At 41.6% G+C, this 20,976-nt stretch overlaps 1 protein-coding gene across 1 annotated transcript; it reads left to right on the plus strand.

Annotated features, from left to right (window-relative positions):
- The first annotated feature begins 262 nt into the window (after positions 1–262).
- inpp4aa (inositol polyphosphate-4-phosphatase type I Aa) lies at positions 263–20,062 on the plus strand. The gene is made up of 24 exons (XM_063888613.1): positions 263–384; positions 8,541–8,803; positions 8,893–8,937; positions 9,872–9,990; positions 10,160–10,276; positions 10,791–10,870; positions 10,977–11,094; positions 11,298–11,388; positions 11,484–11,631; positions 12,012–12,142; positions 12,770–12,874; positions 12,963–13,071; positions 13,165–13,182; positions 13,272–13,464; positions 14,079–14,363; positions 14,446–14,593; positions 15,381–15,413; positions 15,508–15,677; positions 15,846–15,969; positions 16,239–16,506; positions 16,772–16,869; positions 16,954–17,066; positions 17,779–17,933; positions 18,032–20,062. Exons 2-24 carry the CDS (start codon positions 8,704–8,706, stop codon positions 18,162–18,164), a joined length of 2,901 nt encoding a protein of 966 aa, XP_063744683.1. The 5' UTR covers positions 263–384; positions 8,541–8,703; the 3' UTR covers positions 18,165–20,062.
- The last annotated feature ends 914 nt before the right edge of the window (positions 20,063–20,976 follow it).

Consider the following 20,976-nt stretch of genomic DNA (forward strand, 5'->3'; position numbering starts at 1 on the left):
GGTTTTTAATAGAGCAACAGTTTTCTGTTAAAATAACATTCACTTCAACAACACTGAAACTTGTATTCTTGTATTTGATTCATGCCTTTTTAAACTTGTTTTGATTTATTTTCTTTTTGCTATTTTGAAATGTCTTAAAGTTTTTTGTTTTGTACAACTCTTCAAATTGCCTTGGTTTTAAAATGAGGCCTATAAATAAACCGGCCTTTCTTTATTCCCTGCAGACTGGCCGATATCGCCTCCTAGTGGAGGCAGGAGGATCTGCGGAGGTTTTACGCCTGGATGTGTCAGAGGGAGCCAGGGCGAGTCCTGACTGCAGACATCGTCGACCAGCAACCAGGATGCGCATCAACATGAGAAGAAATCTTAGCATTTCTCCAAACGGTATGATATATTTATATTTATCTGGGTTTCTTTTGTCTTGTCACTAGTCTCGGTTCGTCGAGGGCGTTTATCACACAAAGACAGAACAGCAGCTCGCAGCAGGAGCAGAATAAGACAAGTGTACAGCCACAGCAGGATATTAAATGTAGATTAATCTGCTTATTCTTAAATATGACGTGTTTTTAATTGTGGGGTCTATAGGTACATCCTGCAGCAGCATGCAGCAGCATCACTGAGCATCAGCAGCTATCATGACGCAATAGTTGTTATTGTGCGGCTGTCAGTGAATAAAAATGCACCCACAATACTATAATGACAATATTAGCATCCAGTGCTTCCATAAATAGATTTCCATTGCACAGCTTTGGCCTCTTATATATTTCCACGCAGGCAGGCTGGTACACACACAGGCTGACATCCTGTTTCACGCAGGGTTACTTACAGAAGGCCAGCATAGAGTTGATGTGGGATTATAGAGCATAATGTTAACATGTATGTTTGTGGTTACACACACACTACATCCCAACCCGGATGTGTTGCTCATGAAGCAGTACGTGTCACGCCATTACTGTCCTCCCAGATGCTTTCCAGAGAGAGGGAGGATTAGGTTTGATCTGTTGAATCATTGTTTTTTTATTATATCGTAACAGTGGGAACACAATGAGACTTTCTGAGGCTCACCTCTAACTGTCCCCTCTGTTTCTGTCAGTGTGCTGGTATGTGTGGTGAAGCTTTTTGAGGGAGACATTTGAGGTTTCTTAACTATGTGATTCTCCTGATACTGATCTACCTATGGTATGTGTGAACCTGTAGCACCTTAGCAAGTTCATTAATTATTGTCATCATCTAGAGCTGTAAAGACTCACTTAGTCGGACAAATACTCCCAATTAATGTCATGCAACAATGTCATAAAATGCTCCTATTAGCCTCTTTAGCCTCTGTTTTCTATCATAATATAAGACCTCACTTTGGAATTTACATTTATCAATATTTTCAGAGATTTTAAAGACCAGTCAATTAAACAAGTAGGTAAATATATAATGAAAATAGTATTGAGTTGCAGCAAAAGCTTGCCTTTCTCATGCTCAGTTTACTGCTGTCTGGGTAACAAGAGCGATTTTATGCATGACGCTGCTTCCTATTAACGAGTGTGTGTGTGTGTGTGTGTGTGTGTGTGTGTGTGTGTGTGTGTGTGTGTGTGTGTGTGTGTGTGTGTGTGTGTGTGTGTGTGTGTGTGTGTGTTGATATATGTTCTCCTCTCGGGAGTAAACACCTTTGCATATTCGGCTCCCCTTTGATCAATCTGATCACAAAGCAATTTATAGATGTGAGGATGGAGGCAGCCGCCCATGTGTCCATGGTAACGCCACACATTTCTTACATCAAGCAGCCGGTCGTAGATCAGACTCCAGGGAGGGCAGAGCTGCGCTGCTCGGCTCGGGACTGAAACAGGATCAATAGAATGAAATTGAGAGGGACGGCGGGTCACAGGGGAACATGGGACCGGGAGGTAGCTGGGGCACAAAAAGAGAGAACGTGAGGGACGATGACTGAGCAGAAACAGGGAGACATTCAGGAGACACTTTAATATTTAAAGGCTTTATTGTCACAAAAACTACAGCACAGTCGTCGCCAATGTAAAGTCCCATGCTCACTGGTGTCCTTTACACTGGGGACCCTGGGGACATCCCCACTACTTTATGAAATGTCTGATTTCATCCCCAATACTATTTCAACGCATCAGTAAATCAACCCCAGGAGGAAATTGGGTTTTGTGAGAGTTGCACCGTGTTAGTATCAATTAGTACATACTTATTTAAGATAAGTCTATATGTGCAATAAAAGTCCTTGTAGCCACTCGGCACATCATCTGGGGCACAGCGTCCTCTAAAGCATAGGGTCCCTTTATAAACTCAGGCTCAAAGTAGAGACATGATGAAGACTCAGGCTCAAGGTGGAGACATGATGAAGACTCAGGCTCAAGGTGGAGACATGATGAAGACTCAGGCTCAAGGTGGAGACATGATGAAGACTCAGGCTCAAGGTGGAGACATGATGAAGACTCAGGCTCGTGGTGAAGACATGATGAAGACTCAGGCTGATGGTGAAGACATGATGAAGACTCAGGCTCACGGCGAAGACATGATGAAGACTCAGGCTCATGGTAGAGACATGATGAAGACTCAGGCTCACGGTGAAGACATGATGAAGACTCAGGCTGACGGTGAAGACATGATGAAGACTCAGGCTGACGGTGAAGACATGATGAAGACTCCGGCTCACGGTGAAGATGATGAAGACTCAGGCTCACGGTGAAGATGATGAAGACTCAGAAGACATGATGAAGACTCCGGCTCATGGTGAAGACATGATGAAGACTCCGGCTCACGGTGAAGATGATGAAGACTCAGGCTCACGGTGAAGACATGAGGAAGACTCCGGCTCATGGTGAAGATGATGAAGACTCAGAAGACATGATGAAGACTCCGGCTCACGGTGTAGACATGATGAAGACTCCGGCTCACAGTGAAGACATGATGAAGACTCAGGCTCACGGTGAAGACATGATGAAGCTCTCTGTGTCGTGAAAAAAGTGATGACCTTGCATACAATATACCTACAATATAAATAAAGAATACCCTATATTGAAATAAATAGAAGAGGTGACATAATAGTGCAGGGATACGCAGGAATGATAGGAGGAAGAGGAGGCAGCTGAGGAAGAGGAGGCAGAGGAAGAGGCTCTGCAGTGCAGCCGGTGCTGACAGCATCTGCAGGGGGCAACTGTGCCTCCAGAAGCTTCTCTAACTGGGTCACTCTGACGAGCACCACCTGAATCTGCTCTGTCTTCTCTATTTGCTGCATGTATATCATCTTATCTCATTTAAAGCAGGAAGAATAAAATACTCAGTCTCAAACGTTGACCTGTAGGGACCTTTTATCCAGGTCAGACGTCATCTGTGGAGCAGCAGCTGTGGAGCTGGTCAGGATTCAGCACTTCCTCAGTGTGGATTCTTATTGTTATTTCTCTTGCTGAACGACTTCTTATCAACAACATCTGGAGCTAAATACAAGATTTGAAGTGTTGCTTTAGCGTGATTCCTGCGAAGAAACTACGCTTACAGATCTGTCAATTAAATCCACTAATCAAGTGTCAAGTTGACTGTCTATATTTCAGGCCAGCAGTGCATCTGACAGCTATCTGTCAAGAAGAGCTGAATCATTACTAATCAAATCATCTTTTTCCAAGCAGTAAATCCATAACAAGTCTGCGGTTCCTTCTTCTTAAAAGTGAACATTTGCTGTTCCTCATTATATAACGTTACAATTATTATTATTGGGGTTTTTTTTGGACATCTGGCCGGATAAAAAAAGCAGTGTAAATGCATCAAGACACCGGAAGGGCATTTCTCACAAGCAAAAAATATCCTCGGATTCTAATTTTAGAGCTGAAATAAGCAGACCCCACATTTAAGATTGAATCAACAGGAGATACAGTGGGGCAAAAAAGTATTTAGTCAGCCACCAATTGTGCAAGTTCTCCCATTTAAAAAGATGAGAGAGGCCTGTAATTTTTATCATAGGTATACCTCAACTATGAGAGACAGAATGAGAAAAAAAAATCCAGGAAATCACATTGTAGGATTTTTAAAGAATTTATTTCAAATGATTGTGGAAAATAAGTATTTGGTCAATAACAAAAGTTCATCTCAATACTTTGTTATATACCCTTTGTTGGCAATGACAGAGGTCAAACGTTTTCTGTAAGTCTTCACAAGGTTTTCACACACTGTTGCTGGTATTTTGGCCCATTCCTCCATGCAGATCTCCTCTAAAGCAGTGATGTTTTGGGGCTGTCGCTGGGCAACACAGACTTTCAACTCCCTCCAAAGATTTTCTATGGGGTTGAGATCTGGAGACTGGCTAGGCAACTCCAGGACCTTGAAATGCTTCTTACGAAGCCACTCCTTCGTTGCCCTGGCGGTGTGTTTGGGATCATTGTCATGCTGAAAGACCCAGCCACGCTTCATCTTCAGTGCCCTTGCTGATGGAAGGAGGTTTTCACTCAAAATCTCACGATACATGGCCCCATTCATTCTTTCCTTTACACGGATCAGTCGTCCTGGTCCCTTTGCAGAAAAACAGCCCCAAAGCATGATGTTTCCACCCCCATGCTTCACAGTAGGTATGGTGTTCTTTGGATGCAACTCTGCATTCTTTCTCCTCCAAACACGACAAGTTGAGTTTTTACCCAAAAGTTCTATTTTGGTTTCATCTGACCATATGACATTCTCCCAATCCTCTTCTGGATCATCCAAATGCCCTCTAGCAAACTTCAGACGGGCCTGGACATGTACTGGCTTAAGCAGGGGGACATGTCTGGAACTGCAGGATTTAAGTCCCTGGCGGCGTAGTGTGTTACTGATGGTAGCCTCTGTTACTTTGGTCCCAGCTCTCTGCAGGTCATTCACTAGGTCCCCCCGTGTGGTTCTGGGATTTTTGCTCACCGTTCTTGTGATCATTTTGACCCCACGGGGTGAGATCTTGCGTGGAGCCCCAGATCGAGGGAGATTAGCAGTGGTCTTGTATGTCTTCCATTTTCTAATAATTGCTCCCACAGTTGATTTCTTCACACCAAGCTGCTTACCTATTGCAGATTCAGTTTTCCCAGCCTGGTGCAGGTCTACAATTTTGTCTCTGGTCTCCTTTGACAGCTCTTTGGTCTTGGCCAGAGTGGAGTATGGAGTATGACTGTTTGAGGTTGTGGACAGGTGTCTTTTATACTGATAACGAGTTCAAAAAGGTGCCATTAATACAGGTAACGAGTGGAGGACAGAGGAGCCGCTTAAAGAAGAAGTTACAGGTCTGTGAGAGCCAGAAATCTTGCTTGTTTGTAGGTGACCAAATACTTATTTTACCGAGGAATTTACCAATTAATTCATTAAAAATCAGACAGTGTGATTTCCTGGATTTGTTTTTCTCATTTTGTCTCTCATAGTTGAGGTATACCTATGATAAAAATTACAGGCCTCTCTCATCTTTTTAAATGGGAGAACTTGCACAATTGGTGGCTGACTAAATACTTTTTTGCCCCACTGTATAACGAGGACTTATTGATCAACTAAATGTGAATTATGTTTCTCTTCACACGGCATTGCAGCACTTTAAAGATCTTGCATCTCTAGCAAGCTGTGATGTGATTTTTTGGCATTTTATAAATCAACCTTTTAATCGATTAATCAAAAGAATCATCAGCATCATTTATCCCATAAAATGGATTCTAAATGTTTTGTTTTGCACAACCAACTGTTCAAAATCGGATATAGGACATATCCAACACATCTACCCGTTTGAGAAGCTGGAACTATAGCATGTTTACCATTTCAGCTTTAATCAGTCAGCATTATTGTTCTTAATCGGGTTTCCAATGAGTTAATTGCCATATTGTTTCAGTCCCTGACGGTCTCTCCTTGGAACAGACGGCGTGTCGCTGATTGTCACACAGATGTGGTGATGTTGATCCGTGGCTCCCCGTGGTTTTCCATTAGATATACTGTGGGTTTCCTATAGAGCCTCCCACAGACCCCCAGGCAGCGGAGATTACAGCGTTTTAAAAGACAGCTCCCATTGACAATTACTCCCACACAGCCTAATGAGGCAGAGCATCCACGCTGTAATTATCATTTCCTCACAGGAAGGTGCCAAAACAGAGAATAAACTGACAAAGAGCATCACGCTCACACTCTGGACTTAGTGTGTGTTTGACTGTAGAAGACTAAGTGTGCGTCACTGAAGATCTCATGTACGCTGCTTTGTGTGTGACGTCAAAACACATTCACATGTAAAAATAGACCGCCGGTGCTGAAGTCCTTACACATGAATGCACAGTGGTTAACACACACACATTTGCTCTCCTTTTTGTCAAATAAAAAGGGACAAGACAGACCATTCCTCAAAGTATTTATCTACCAGCTCTGAAAAGAAGCAACATTTATTCCAGTTTACTGAATCAGTCCGACATGCACAGGAAAAGTAATATTCCCTCAATTGAAGCACGTCATAGCTTAGGTTAGACATCTTGCTTTTCCTTTCCTCTTAGCCTTTACATTTTCTGCTTTCTTTTTCTTCCTCTGAGTCATGTGCAGTTCATTTAAGTGCGTAGTTTGGCTTTGCAATAGGAGCTAAATCAATATAGTGCCAGCTTGATTGACTTGTTGCTGATTCTCACTCTTACACCAGCGTCTCCACCATGTGCCACACTTGGCACAGACTCAGACTCCTCTTCTCTCACTGTTGCACATTGATTTGGCAGATGCACTCTTGTCTTCTGGGTAACACCACGAGCAGCCATTTACGCTGTGGCTTTTGCATTATAGTACAAAATGAATGGCGGATATAACAAATGAGTGTCTTGGATTCACTAAGTGACACCACAAGCACTTATGCAAGTGTGAGAGGTTAAGGAGGACATATAATGCACATTTTTAGGTCGATATGTGTGATTTGTGCCTCTTCTGTGACATGACTCATGCTTTTGTGTTCAAAAAGCTCTTTATTTTTCTCATACTGCCTGTGCTTCAGGACCTCTTTTCACCCTCTGTCTGAAACCACAGTCCAGTCTGCTCCGATTGGTTAGCTGGCTGGCTCTGTTGTGATTAGTCAACCGCTGAAAGATGTCCCTCCCTTTAGCCTATCAAAAGCGCAAGTGTTAAATAGTGAACTACAGGTCAGATTAAGATAATGTTTGGTATTTATATCCTATCAGGTGGTTCTTTGTGATTTTGATTATTTTGTGTCAAACCCCCGGCATGTCAAAATGTCTGGTCTCTGAACATTAGTCCATGACCAATTATCTTGAAAGATCTTGTCCTTTATTTGACACTTTGAAGTTTCCAATTATTCTCAAAGATTCGAAGACAAAGGGCACCAGAAAGTTCATGCTCAGAAGATTAATCGTTTTCATTTTAATTACGGACTTCCTAATATCTTTCCACAGAAGGAAGCAAAGTGTCAAACACTTGGCCTTTTATTGTTTCCTTCATTGCTGCTGGAGGCGCTTTAAATTAGAGTTTTGTCACTTCTTAGACACAGGGGACATATATTCAAAAGCTTACCACACAGGAACAAGGCAATAAAGTACAGAATTATAACCTAATAGAAACATCAAGTGCCCTAGATGCTTCCGGGGAAATAACTAATGGTTTTTTGTGCTTTTGCGTGACAAGCTCATCCATCATATCTGGAGTAAATTGGATTGATTTGTGAAAAAATATTTACCTCAACAGTCTTTGCATGTGTGCTAAACATTAGTTTGTTCAATTAAAGAAATGAGGAAAAGTATAAATAGCATCGGGATATCAGATTCAGTGAAATGTCACACTTTTCCTCCACCAGCTTCTTTTCCACTGCCTATATTAGCACATTAGGAGAGGGGAAGATAAGCGGCACACTGACAGCAGAAAATTACTCAACTCTCAAACACTTTTCATCAAAGAGCAGCGTGACAGACAGGTTACTTATGTTAGTAAATCATTGGTCTAACGGTCCGTGGTGGACAGTGACTGGGTACCTCAAGTATTGTAGTTACTCATACTTCAATTTGGGTTTCCATTTCTACTTGTTCGATTTCACTACACATCAGAGGGAAATATAAAACACTTAAGTGACAGCTACTTTAGAATTTAGGTTTTTGAACACAGTTTAATAAAAATATGGAGGTTTGTTTGAAATAAATCTATCCGGCGTTACATATTATAGTTACCATTTAGTTTATTGAGAGGATTTGGATTGTTTTAGGAATGTTTTCATGTCACTAGCTTCTCAAATGTGAGGATTTTCTGCTTTAAATACTTTAAGAACATTTTCCTTAAAACACTTGCATCGTTTCACTTTCACTTGTAACAGAGTATTTGTACACTCTGGTATTAGTACTTTTACTTAATTACATGATCTAAATGCTGACCTCTGTATTGAAGGTTGTATTGTTGATGCATGCAGCCAGAAGCCATCTTCATCTCCTCAATACAAGCATTTTCTTTTTCTGACCGAATTTACTAAATTCCATTTGCTTAGGACTCAAACATCTGTATTCTGTCTCAGCTGTTTCTGTGCTCTCAGCAGATCATCACTTTGGTTTCTTCTGTCTGTCTTCCAGGTTTACCACGGACAAACTCAGTGTGACCTCTCAGATCAACACACAAGGGAAACGAACAAGCACAAATCTCAGACGGAGTTTTGATTCTGAATCTCCTTGACATCCTTCTGCTCTCCAGTGAATTTATTTTTTTGACCTTCTCATCCCATTCGTGAACCCCGCCATGTCCGGGAAGGAGCGCAGCCCCCGCCACCGGCCGTGGTCGGTTTACGGGGCCAACACGTTTGATCTCTCGGCTGAGATGATGGGGCTGGCTCTCTCGGGTAACTAAGTAACTGCTACCATGGTAACCTGTTTCCTTCATTGGTGATGGAAAACCGTTAACACAGAGCTCCTGTTTCCTCTCCTGCAGGCAGCAGCCAGGATCCAGACGAGCCTGTGCTGGAGTTCAGTGTGGGTGAGTTCAGAAGGAAGGCATTGATGCTATGTGGATCAGACTGTGTGTCGTTTTCTTGCTACCTGTATATTGACTGCTTCATTTACACCTAAAGGCCTCATGAGTCTAAGACAGTTGAGCATTAAATCTTCTGATACAACCAGCATGTGTTCATCGTCATCACACTGACTACACAAGTGCTGCCTCTGACTCCAGAGCCTGATACAGCTGACCGCTCTCCACTGTTAGCAGACAAACGCTGACTAACGAGCCACACTGTTAGATGACACCATTATGATATTAAGATGAACATGGCACTCAATCACACATCTGCTGTACTTAAATGTTATAAGTCCACAGCTGAGAATAGTCCTGAAAAAATACAGTCTTTACTTCTGTCCGAGTGATGTTTGCTAAACCAGTAAGGACCTGTTATTAGAGAAGTCTGTAATAGAAACTAGACTACATATCACATATCATATCATTGTTGTTTTGGTCTTTTCTCTTGAAAATGTGTTGGCCATAAGAAAGGAAGGCATACAGTATAGTAAGGTAAAGCTGAATGTGTGACATGCTTAAAGTGACAAGTTTAAAGAAATATATCAACAACATTGACATTTTTTCAACTTTCTACCCTCTCTTGTCCGCTTTGTTAGATATGCATGTTAACTATATTAATTATATAAGGGGATAATATATCTAGCCACTCAGTTGGAATGAAGGATGATGTGTCTTGTCACAGACTGACTCAGTTGTCTGCTACATAATATGTGTGGAAAGACTTGTTTCATCCCGAGTGAAACCTGAAAGCATTACTGTATACAACCGCAGTTCATCAAGTACCATCAACTTAAAACTACTGCATTACATTCTACTCACGGCAAAGGATTAGTGAGCATCCCACCATTAAATCCCACTGTGTGTAATCTCTTCCTGTGTCTCTGTGTGTCTGCAGCCTGCAGCGAGCTGGTCACTCCCTCTCTGGACAGAAAGCCAACCAGCTTCGTGGCCGTCAGCTGCACCACGCCGCCTCAGGCCTTCTGGACCAAACACGCTCAAACTGAGATCATAGAGGTTGTTGTACCAAACTTACTAATGACTATTTATCAAACACCAACAGTCAACCCTGTAATATCCTCACACTATCTAAGTATTTTTTTCAAAACATTGAGATATACAGTATTATTTTCCTCACATCGTGCAGCCCTGTTTCAGCTCCCTCTGTCCCTCTGTCTGTCTGCAGGCCACCAGTAACCCGATCTTCCTGAGCAGCGTGTCGTTCTTCCAGGACTCTCTGATCACGCAGCAGACTCAGGTCAAGCTCTCGGTCTACGATGTGAAGGACCGCACACAGGGCACGGTGAGCCCAAACCAAAAAACACTTACTCCCATTTCTTATCTACAGTATGTAACCCTTTACAGTCTACCCTCATTGGTGGAATAAAACTAAGTTAATTCACTCTATTTATTGTAATGAAGTACCTTACTTATGTATTTCCATTTTATGTAACTCTATACATTAACTCCACTTCATCTCAGAGTAAAATATTGTACTTCTTATGCTTTACAGACAGCTTAAGTACATTTTCAGATCACACACCTGATCAAATTCCTGTTTGCATCGACACTACAGCTGTTAAATGCAAAACACACTAATGCAACAGCAATATCAATATGAAAAATCGGGGACATAGTGCTTTTTGCTGATAATACTTTCTTTAGTACAGATCTGAATGCAGGACTTTGACATGTAGTGGAGAATTGTTACAGTTTAGCTCAGTATTGTTCTGGTAATAAGGATTTCAATACCTCTTCCACCTCTGTCTGACTGAAATCCTCTCAATCTTGTGGGTTTTTCTGCTTTTATTGGACAGATGTACATGCTGGGCACGTCGACCTTCTCAGTGAAGGAGCTGCTGCAGGACAAACACCACAGACTGCACCTGACTCTCAGGTAACAGGAAACACACTGTGCTGGTTTCATCTCTGACACCGGATAGCCACCGCTTGCTGGATGTGTGTTTGGGATGTTTGATTTACGCAATGTCACTTTGGGTCAGGTCAGGGGAGAACGAGCGGGTCGGGAACATCACCGTCATCGCCTGGCAGATCGAGGAGAAGAGAGAGCAGAGAGCTCCAGTCGCACGACTACAGAGAGGAGACACGGTTAATGGGAGGGTGAGAAAATCCCTTAAAATCTAATTAAGCTCATATTGTTTTGCCTGGCTGAGTATTACAGATCACAAATTAAAGAATAAGAAAATAAAAACATGTGAACATTTTTGTGTGTGTGTGTGTGTGTGTGTGTGTGTGTGTGTGTGTGTGTGTGTGTGTGTGTGTGTGTGTGTGTGTGTGTGTGTGTGTGTGTGTGTGTGTGTCAGATGGTTCTCTCTGTCGATGCAAGCCTCACTGAACCCATGGCCATTAAATCCAAGTCTTCCTCTCTGTGTAAAGACCCTCTGCTAAAGGCTGGTGAGTGTGAGCAAAACATCAACCTCCTGTGTGATAATGTGAGAGTGGTATCATGTTGACTTACGGCGGTGGTTCTGTGTTTCGGTCTGCTTCAGTTTTTGGGGGCGTGATGTCACGAACGTACCGGTTCCCCACAACGGACGGTAACCACCTCCGGACCCTAGAGCAGATGGCTGAGAGTGCGCTCTCTCTTCATATTCCCCGACAGTTTGTCAAGCTGCTGCTGGAGGAAGACGCCGTCAGGTAAAATACTGCAACTGGTCAGATTATATTGCAGTTTGGCATATAGGGAACAAAGGAAGCTTTAATGTCTCCTTTGGTAAATGAGTGTGTGATATCAGAACTGTGTTTCCAGTATGTACTCAACTACGGCATCATCTTCATACAGCGATAGAGACGTTATCTTTACGATTCCCGCTGCTGTCGTTAATGCTAATGGTTCCTCGTAATGTGGGCGGTTTGAGGAGTTGGACTTGCACAGCTGCAGATGTTAATTGCAGAAGCTGCAGGAACTGTGAGCTCATCAGAGCATCAGTTGGATGACCTGCTGGGAAACACTTCTGTGTGTTTAAGGGTATGTGTGCTGGATGTCCTGATGGTAGAGGCTTCTGTGTGTTGTGCAGGGTGTGTGAGCTGGAGGAGCTGGGAGAGCTGTCTCCATGTTGGGAGAACCTCCGGAGGCAGATCATCACTCAGTATCAGACCATCATCCTCACCTATCAGGAGACCATAAGTGACCTGCACGAATACAAAGGTCAGAAACACAAAGATATTTAGAACATTACATTTTTAAAAAAAGCAGTCCTCCAATTTTACGTGGGAATCCGTCCCCACAGGGAATACAACACATGTATTTACTCTAATAAATACAACAGCAATTAAACATTAAACCTGACACAATGACACAAAATGAATAAGACATAGTGGTTTGGACAAACCAAATCGAAAACAAGGGGTAATTAAGATTAAAAGAATACAAAAGGACTCCCCTTTTGACTTTTGGTGGCTGATGGTTTGTCCCAATTTGTCCCAATTGGCTGCTTGCACTATGTAGGAGTCCTCAGCCAAGCCTTTTGCTGAACCAGGAAGGAACCTCGATGGTTGCTCAAAGAAAAAGAAAGTCATTCATACAAACAATGACCAGTGTTAACTGTGCTAAAATAAACTAAATAATATCAGGTTTAAAGCAAATAAGGAGTTTGCCGTTAAAATTGACTTCAGATTATTACTCTATTTGTGGCTGTGAGTTTGTTGTAGCAGACATTATACTACCACCTGAAAGAAAAGTGCTTTATAAATAAAGTTTTGCTTGCTTATCTATATTCTATTAAAGTATATACAGATAAACATAAAAATGGTCCTCCTATCTGCTCGCTCTCAGGTCCTTCATTTAAGTCGAGTACCTTAAAAGCTGAGAAGAAGTTGGAGTTTATTCCCACTAACCTGCACATCCAGAGAATGAGAGTACAGGGGGAGTCTGGCTATGGTACGTATTATTACTGCATCTCTTAGTGTTAAGAAAAATGTGTGTACAGTATGTTATTGTCTCCTCTTTCTTTCTGTCCTCCCTTCAGACCGGACGTACGATGTTGTGACTATCGGCGCTCCTGCAGCACATCATCAAGGCTTTAAAGGCTGCGGCCTCCGAAAAATGCTGCACAAGCTAGAAGAAGCCAGGAAACAGTGAGTAGAGAACAACAGTGTCATGGTGGTGTTTGATTTAATGAGTGATTAATTCATCTGTTTTGTGTGACTTTTCTTTCCCCTGTCAATCAGCACTTATGAGGAGGAAAGGTAAGAACACATGTAGTGTATTGCTAATTCCTTGTTTGTTTTTTATCATCGCTGTGTTCAACAATTGATCTTATTTATGTCTTTAACAGCCAAAGCTCTGTTGGTCCGGGCTCTAAAGGAATGGTGTACCAGCCTCAGGACGTGGTGAAAGCGAAGGAGCTGATTGGTCAGATAAACACTCTGAAGACACAGGTGTGTTACTACACAGAACGTCTGTCTCGAGCCGCCAAGGAGCGCTCAGCCAACGCTCTGGAGAGAACACTGGCCATCCTCACAGAGAAGGTAACTCAGAGGACAAATATTATATTATATAATATACAGAGTTTCCTCTCGGTTTGATCTCACCATTTCTCTCTCACTCTGCTTCTGACTTCCTCATCCTTTTGATTTCCTATCTCTCTCATTGTCTGGATAAAATTGGCCAGTTCTTTGAAGCTAAACATATCTTTTAATAACATTTTCACAGTCGCAGCAAGAAAGGCTTATATAATATTGTACAATATATTTTTCTCAGTCTACTCAACACACCTCAAAGTCACAGAAACACCGTCACCCCAATAATTAACAATTGGTTTAATTGTAATTCAATTTAAATTATTTTTACTTTTTGTGTAAACTTAATTTTAATGTTAATTGTATTTTTACTTTTTATTTAAAACGATTTTAATTTCTATTTTATTTTGTGTTTTATTTTAATTAGTTATTTAATTAGTTTTTTGGGTAAATTAAGTAGCGTTTTAATGCTCAAAATGAAATGTACTGTGTTCCATCACAAGCCTTTTCTCCCTCATTTTTAATGTCACGGTTATAGATCTTTTTTCCTCCAGTCACTATTAATTTAATTCCCACAGTGTAATCACATCACTCTGACCAGCCTCTCGTCTCCTCCTCCGCAGACTCGTCAGCTGGTGACCGTGTGCGACTCCAAGCTGCTGTCCTCAGCCATCCTTGCCCTGGCAGCTGCCCGTCCAGAGCCGACTCAGCGCAGCACTCCTTCGCCTTCCTCATCCTCCCTCTCACCCTCCTCCCGTCCCCCATCTCGCTCCCCCTCCCCTCGCCACTCAGCCTCCCCGTCCCGTGCCCCCACCTCGCCGTCCCGACATGCGTTTCCTCCGGACGGCAGCGACGGGAGTAGAAACAAGCGCGCCTCCATGCACGCAGATTTACATGAGGATGATTGGGTAGACAAAGTCCAACTGCTTCTTTAATGTCTTTGTCTTTGTTTGTTTTTTATTTATCATTGTAATGTGTGTCTGTGTGCAGGACAAGGTGTGGCTCAATGTAAATAAGAGCCTGGACTGTGTGATCCAGAGAGTGGACAGCCTGCTGCAGAGAGACAAAATGCAGAGTGACAGCAGCTCCGAGGACGTCTTCGAGCTCGCCAACGAGGAGCCGGGTAAAACTAAGAAAGGTACGCACACTCAAACACACACACAAATATTATTGTGGAAATAATTGCCCCAAACCATCACAAGGTGGCACAACAGGAAATGGACAAAAACAGCTCCAACAAAAAGTGGGATTTGATAGAACAATACAAATGTCATGTGTGTCTTTCGGCTTTTGTTATAATTGGTATAGTATTTATTTTATTGTTTTTTGTTCCTTATTTTTATTTATTTTATTGTTTTTTGTTCCTTATTTTTATTTATTTTATTGTTTTTTGTTCCTTATTTTTATTTATTTATTGTTTGTATTATTTTATTATTATCTTGACTTTTATTTATGGTATTGCCATCTCATCATACTGTCGTTTCCTTTATTTGTATCCCATGCCTGTACTGAATTATTTATATGAGACACACACACACACACACACACACACACACACACACACACACACACACACACACACACACACACACACACACACACACACACACACACACACACACACACACACACACACACTCACGCTGCTGTACACACATTTACTGATTTATCTCACTGCTGAAGGTTGAGGATTAATCCTGAGTGTAAAGACAAGGACTTACAACCATCATCCTCTGTCATCCTCCATTATCATCTCCATCCTCACGACCACCACGAAACCATCAACAACCATCATCATCATCATCATCATTCTCTCTCACACACACACACACACACACGCACACACACACACCGCTGCATCCCTTTCACTTCTTTTGCAATAGAAGTTGAATTTTGTCTTTATCTAAACTCTCTCTCCCTCGTAGAAAACAGCCCAGAGGTAGAAAAGACTTCCCCGGGTAAGAGCAATATGTTGAATGATTTTTAAATGTACTATGTGTGTACTCACCCTGTGTGTGTTTGAGTGTATTCTGTCTGCTGTGTCTGCACTAGAGTGGAGCGAGGCTCTGTACCCGCTGCTCACCACGTTGACAGAATGTGCGTCTCTGATGAGCGACAAAGCCAAGAAGGCCATGGTGTTTGTGCTGATGCAGGACAGCGCCCCCACCATCGCCATGAGCCTCACTATGCAGTACCGCCGCGACGTCGTCTTCTGCCAGACGGTCCATCACCTTACACCTTCCCCTTTCCCCTCACTAATACACATGTAGCTTTTGGAAAATTACTAATCATCACACAGTGTGCGTCATGCCTTACAGTATTTCTACTTTCAAAGTAATAGGTGTGAGTACTCCCTACCTCGGTGTTGACTTGTGTTTTTGTTCTGACAGCTTACGGCGCTGATCTGTGGCTTCATCATCAAACTGAGGAACTCTCTCTGTGACTCGGGCTTCCTCAGACAGCTGCACACCATCGGCCTGCTGGTGCAGTACGAGGGTCTGCTCAGCACCTACGGTAACCTTTGTGTGAGGATGTTAGTGAGGGATGTGTGTGAGGAGTGTCTAAGGATGTGTGTAAAGAACCTTTTTAATTTCCATAAGTAAAAGTTTTCTTTATTTAAATCTTCCTCAGCCCAGAATACAACTATCAATCACACTTTAATTAACTCTGTTTAGTAGTTTAAGAAATGTCAAGCAAATATACAGGACCAAAGCCCTAACATCCTTGGTTTAGTTATTCATGTAAATCTTCTTTGTGTGTCTTTCTACTTTCTTGTGTCTAAGGTGAGGAGCTGGCCATGTTGGAGGACATGAGTGTCGGAGTGATGGACCTGAGGAATGTCACCTTTAAAGTCACCCAAGCGACTTCGGGCTTCTCCCCGGACATGATGCCGGTGATCACAGGAAACAGGAACGGCTTCAACGTCAGGGTCCCGATGCCCGGGGCGATGTTCGACACGCTGCCGCGAGAGATCCAGAACGGGATGCTGCTGCGCGTTCAGCCCGTCCTGTTCAACGTGGGGATCAACGAGCAGCAGACCATGGCCGAGAAGTGAGTATGGGGACAGAATGGAAATTTGGTGTGGTAATACATTTTTAGACATTGTGGTATGTTAGGGTTAGGGTTTGTAATATCACGTCTAATAGGAAGTCATTAAAAAACATCAGTTTCCTGAGTGAGACTACGATTAGATGTTTTACAGTGAAACATTTTTTAAATTCTAAATAACACTACGAACTTTAGTTGAGACATGTCCAAGACAAGTGAGATAGTCCTGAAGGATCTTAACTTTGATGTCCTGTTTACTTGTGTCCAGGTTTGGTGACACGTCACTACAGGAGGTGATCAACATGGAGAGCATGACTCGCCTCAGCTCGTACTTTGATCAATTCAAAGAAGTCCTGCCAGAAGACTGTGAGTTCACATACATAAATGACACATGAATCAGAGGGTAAACGTGTAACTTGTTGGTTTAATCATTCCTCCTGTGTTCCTCAGGCCTGCCTCGCACCCGCAGCACCACTAGTGTGCCCGATCTGCTCAAACAGCTGAGCCTGAACGTGAACGCCAAGAAAAGCAAGAACGTGGAGATTTTGTGGCAAGCAGCCGAGGTACACTCACTCCTCCTCATCTCATCACTTCTCTGTGCAAACGTAGTCTTCTTCACATCTGCAAATTGCCCCATCAACAAGGCCCTGAACCCCGTGGACTCTTGTCCCCTCACACAGACACTACACTTTACATGATCATCCTCACATCTGTCTGCATGCACTACATAAACAGATGCTGTCTCTTTGGGATTATATCTTTGTACTTCTGCATCTGTTCATACTGTAAAACTTTGCACATTTCTTGAACCATTTGCACATTTCTGCACAAAAGTATTCTCTTTCATTTCATTTCAAATAGATTGTACAAATTTAAAATTGTATTTCTTCATAATTTGATTGCGTTTTTCTCCTAATCCTCATTCATTTATTTTTTATTTAATTTTAGAGCACCAAAGCAACTGACTTTGGCATTTTTGCCCATTTCTGCAAATTACTACTGCCTTTACCAACTGCACAGCTCTTAATTTAACTCAGATATATTCCATATATTTGATAGTTTGTGTCGGATATTTATTGCACATTTCTTCTCTACAGGTTTGATTTCAATTCAGATGAATTGTACATATTTTTATACAGTATTGTTTCACATTTTATTGACATTTTCTTGTATATTTATGTTTATTCTTTATAATAGTTTCCTCTTACTATACGTATGTCATGCACCAATACACAACCTGATCTCCTCCTTGTCTCACTGTCTAAACCCCTACAGGCATGCCGGCGTCTGAACGGCGTGCGTTTCACCAGCTGTAAGAGCGCCAAGGACCGCACGGCCATGTCCCTGACCCTGGAGCAGTGTCAGATCCTGCAGCAGGAGCACGCCCTCGCCCCGCAGGTCTTCTACCAGGCCTTGGACTGTATGCGCAGGTCAGCTGACGATAGAGGTCATAAATCTCACTCGTGTTACCAAACCCCTGCAGCTCATTATAAAAAATACATAATGCATTGCTTCTGTTTCCCCACAGTGAGGGCTGCAGGAGAGAGAACACCATGAAGAACGTGGGATGTCGTAAATACGCCTTTAACGCTCTGCAGCTCAAGGCCTTCCCCAAACAATACCGCCCCCCAGAGGGGACGTACGGGAAGGTCGAGACCTAAAGTGAACTCCTCTTAACTGGACGAAAACTAAAAGACTGAAGGGGATCATGATGATAGCACCACACAAACAAAAAATACCGAACTGGAACAACAGCCCTTTGTTTTGTGCTTAGTCACTGTTACGATTATAAATGTCCAAGTGCCAGTGCTACTGTAGATTGTTTTCTAGCAGTTTCCCCTCTCCTCCAGTAGTGCTAGAATCACACACTTTTCTTGACACTTCACATACAGAAACAGGAGAGATATCTTTCTGTGTTACCTTGTAGCCTCTGTGCAGATAACACTGGCTGCAGACGACCAGTCGTAGCATCAGGAGTAAACTGTGTCCATAGAAAAATGTTGCAGAAGTCTCAGTCCTTTAGAAAGACGACGAAGGGCACGTTTGTTCTTGTCCTTTTTTCTTTGATTTCATCTTGTTACATGGTCAAGGCTGTAGATTAAGAACATTTTTTGTTATTGCCACAAAATTGAATGCAAAGACTTAGAAGAACGATAAACATTGTTGCCAAAAAACATGAAAAGCACATCAATGAGCCACCCGGTTGCTCCGGCAGACATGGGCATTGTAGTTTATTTTGAGGAAATGCCACATACACCAAGTTAGTGTTGTAAAACTCACAAAATGTGTATTAATCCACCCCTGAAAAGTCCTAAACAAATGTTTACTCCTGCTTGATTAGCATGTACGTTATAAAATACAGTGCCCAGCTGTTTGCAGAAATTACAGAGCACCCTTAAAAAACAATTTAACTATATTGTGAGCTGATTGGTCTTTGAATTGGATTTTTGTTGCTGATGCTGTGTTGACATCCAACTGGTTTTCTCTTATTCGTGGAGTGTTAGAAGAGACACATTTAGGTGAAAGACAACAGCAGTAAACAAGTTGTATTGTCTGGAGAAAGCATTGAGTTAAGCTTTCTTGAAAATGTGTCTTTTCAGAAACTGGTACAGTTTTGAGCTGCCTACAGGTGAAGTTGGCTAGTGTAGCTTTGGTCAAAAGATCAGACCTTTTATCATATTTTTCTGGACCTAAATTGAGCTGCAGAGCTACTGTAGGCGGAAAGAAGTCAAAAAACGATTTATTGCAGTGCTTTTAGCCTATTGTGTATTTCTATCCCACTGTCTCTCCTTTCTTTGTCTATAACACCATATCACTTTCTAAATCAAGCACATATCTGACCCCACTGTATGGCATTAGTAAAATGATGTCTCATCTGATGTGATTTCTCTTCTGATGCTACACTGGAATCATTGGTGGGAAACTGGTTTACAAATCGTGGGTTTCAGAAGTGGTGCGTCACATTATTCTACAAACGTATCGACTGATATTTAAGACACTTTGAAGGTTATATGCAGCACTATAGTGGTTTGATAGCCTTTGAAACTTGAGTTGTTATTGTTTACAAAGCTTGTGTTTGCAGTTTTACAGCACTCAGTTGAATTATGCAGAATGAACATTTGATAAAAAAACGACATTTATTTAACCTGCATGAAGATGATTTGAAATATTGCTTTTTACTATTGCAGTTGTATACTGCAATGTAAGAGTTGGAGCACTTGATTAATGTTTTAAGACTGAAATAATGCATATTGCATTTTTCTCCCAAACATCCACAACACCTCTTCTGTTGTACCAGCTCTACTGTACCTTATTGTACAAAACTTGCAGAGACAGTGGATTTTATTTTGAAAATGTTATTTTGCTTACATGTATTTATGTTAATATGGCTGTTGTTGCCAAATGCTGTTATAGTTTTATCCATTGTCAACGAGTAAGTTAGGACCTTGTGATAAGTTGTAAATGCACATAGGCTGGATGAGGGGGTTTGAAAGATGCTTGCACCCCCGCAGAGACATGAAGAGAAACTGGATAATGAATAAAGACTTGTCAATGCCAAGTGAGTGTGTCTGTAAAGTATTTCATCATCTAAAGTTTGTCTCATAGAGAAGGATCTTTAAAAAGTAGCTGCACAGTGAAATGTTTTAAATCTGTCAGAATAAATATCTCTATATTTATGTTTGTCTTATTTATGAATTAATTTGAGCAAGCAATTAAAGGTAGGTGTCATAAAGTAAACCCTTCTTTAGGGAAATATTCAATAATTCCACTGTTATACAGCGAAGTGCTACCAAATTAACTTCACACAATAATCATCTCTTTGGTTAAAATACACAATTAGGTTTAGAAAAATATCACATTTCTCAATTTTGGTAAAATAGTTATGGAAAATTCAAGTGCCACCAACATCTCTTCTACGGGTTATAATAAAAGTAAATGTGTTATTTTTTGGGACCAATATTTTATTTTGTTTTCAAGTCACCTTCATAACGTGACACACACATACAGAAACAAATTATACAAACGCAAATAATAGGAAAAAAAATAACAACAGTTGCTTTATGCGTCTAGTCTTTCCGTGTAAATGCTGCATTGACCTGAAGTCACTTGATCACATGACACAGAAGTTTTTGGAGAAAAATATTCAAATGTCTTTTTTAAATCTCCAGCCGCACTGGGCAGCCTTCCAGAGATTTTATTTTTCCTGTGTGAAGGAAGAATTCACCAAAATGATGTAAAAGTATATTGTTTTCAAAATAAGAATTGTAGTATTTAGGTATATGAAGAGTTTTGCTAGCACTGGAAAACCAAAACAAACGTGTGTTCCCATTTAAAAGCATTACCGGATATGACGTCATTGCTGTAGATGTTTTGTTTGCTTAGAGAGGAGTCACTTCTTTAATCAAACAAATGTCGAGACTGAAAATGAAGGTCCTTACTCTGATGATCATATTTCTTTTTTATACATTTACT

The sequence above is a fragment of the Eleginops maclovinus genome, chromosome 7 (genome assembly GCF_036324505.1).
Source record: "Eleginops maclovinus isolate JMC-PN-2008 ecotype Puerto Natales chromosome 7, JC_Emac_rtc_rv5, whole genome shotgun sequence".
In the NCBI taxonomy this organism is placed as follows: Eukaryota; Metazoa; Chordata; class Actinopteri; order Perciformes; family Eleginopidae; genus Eleginops; species Eleginops maclovinus.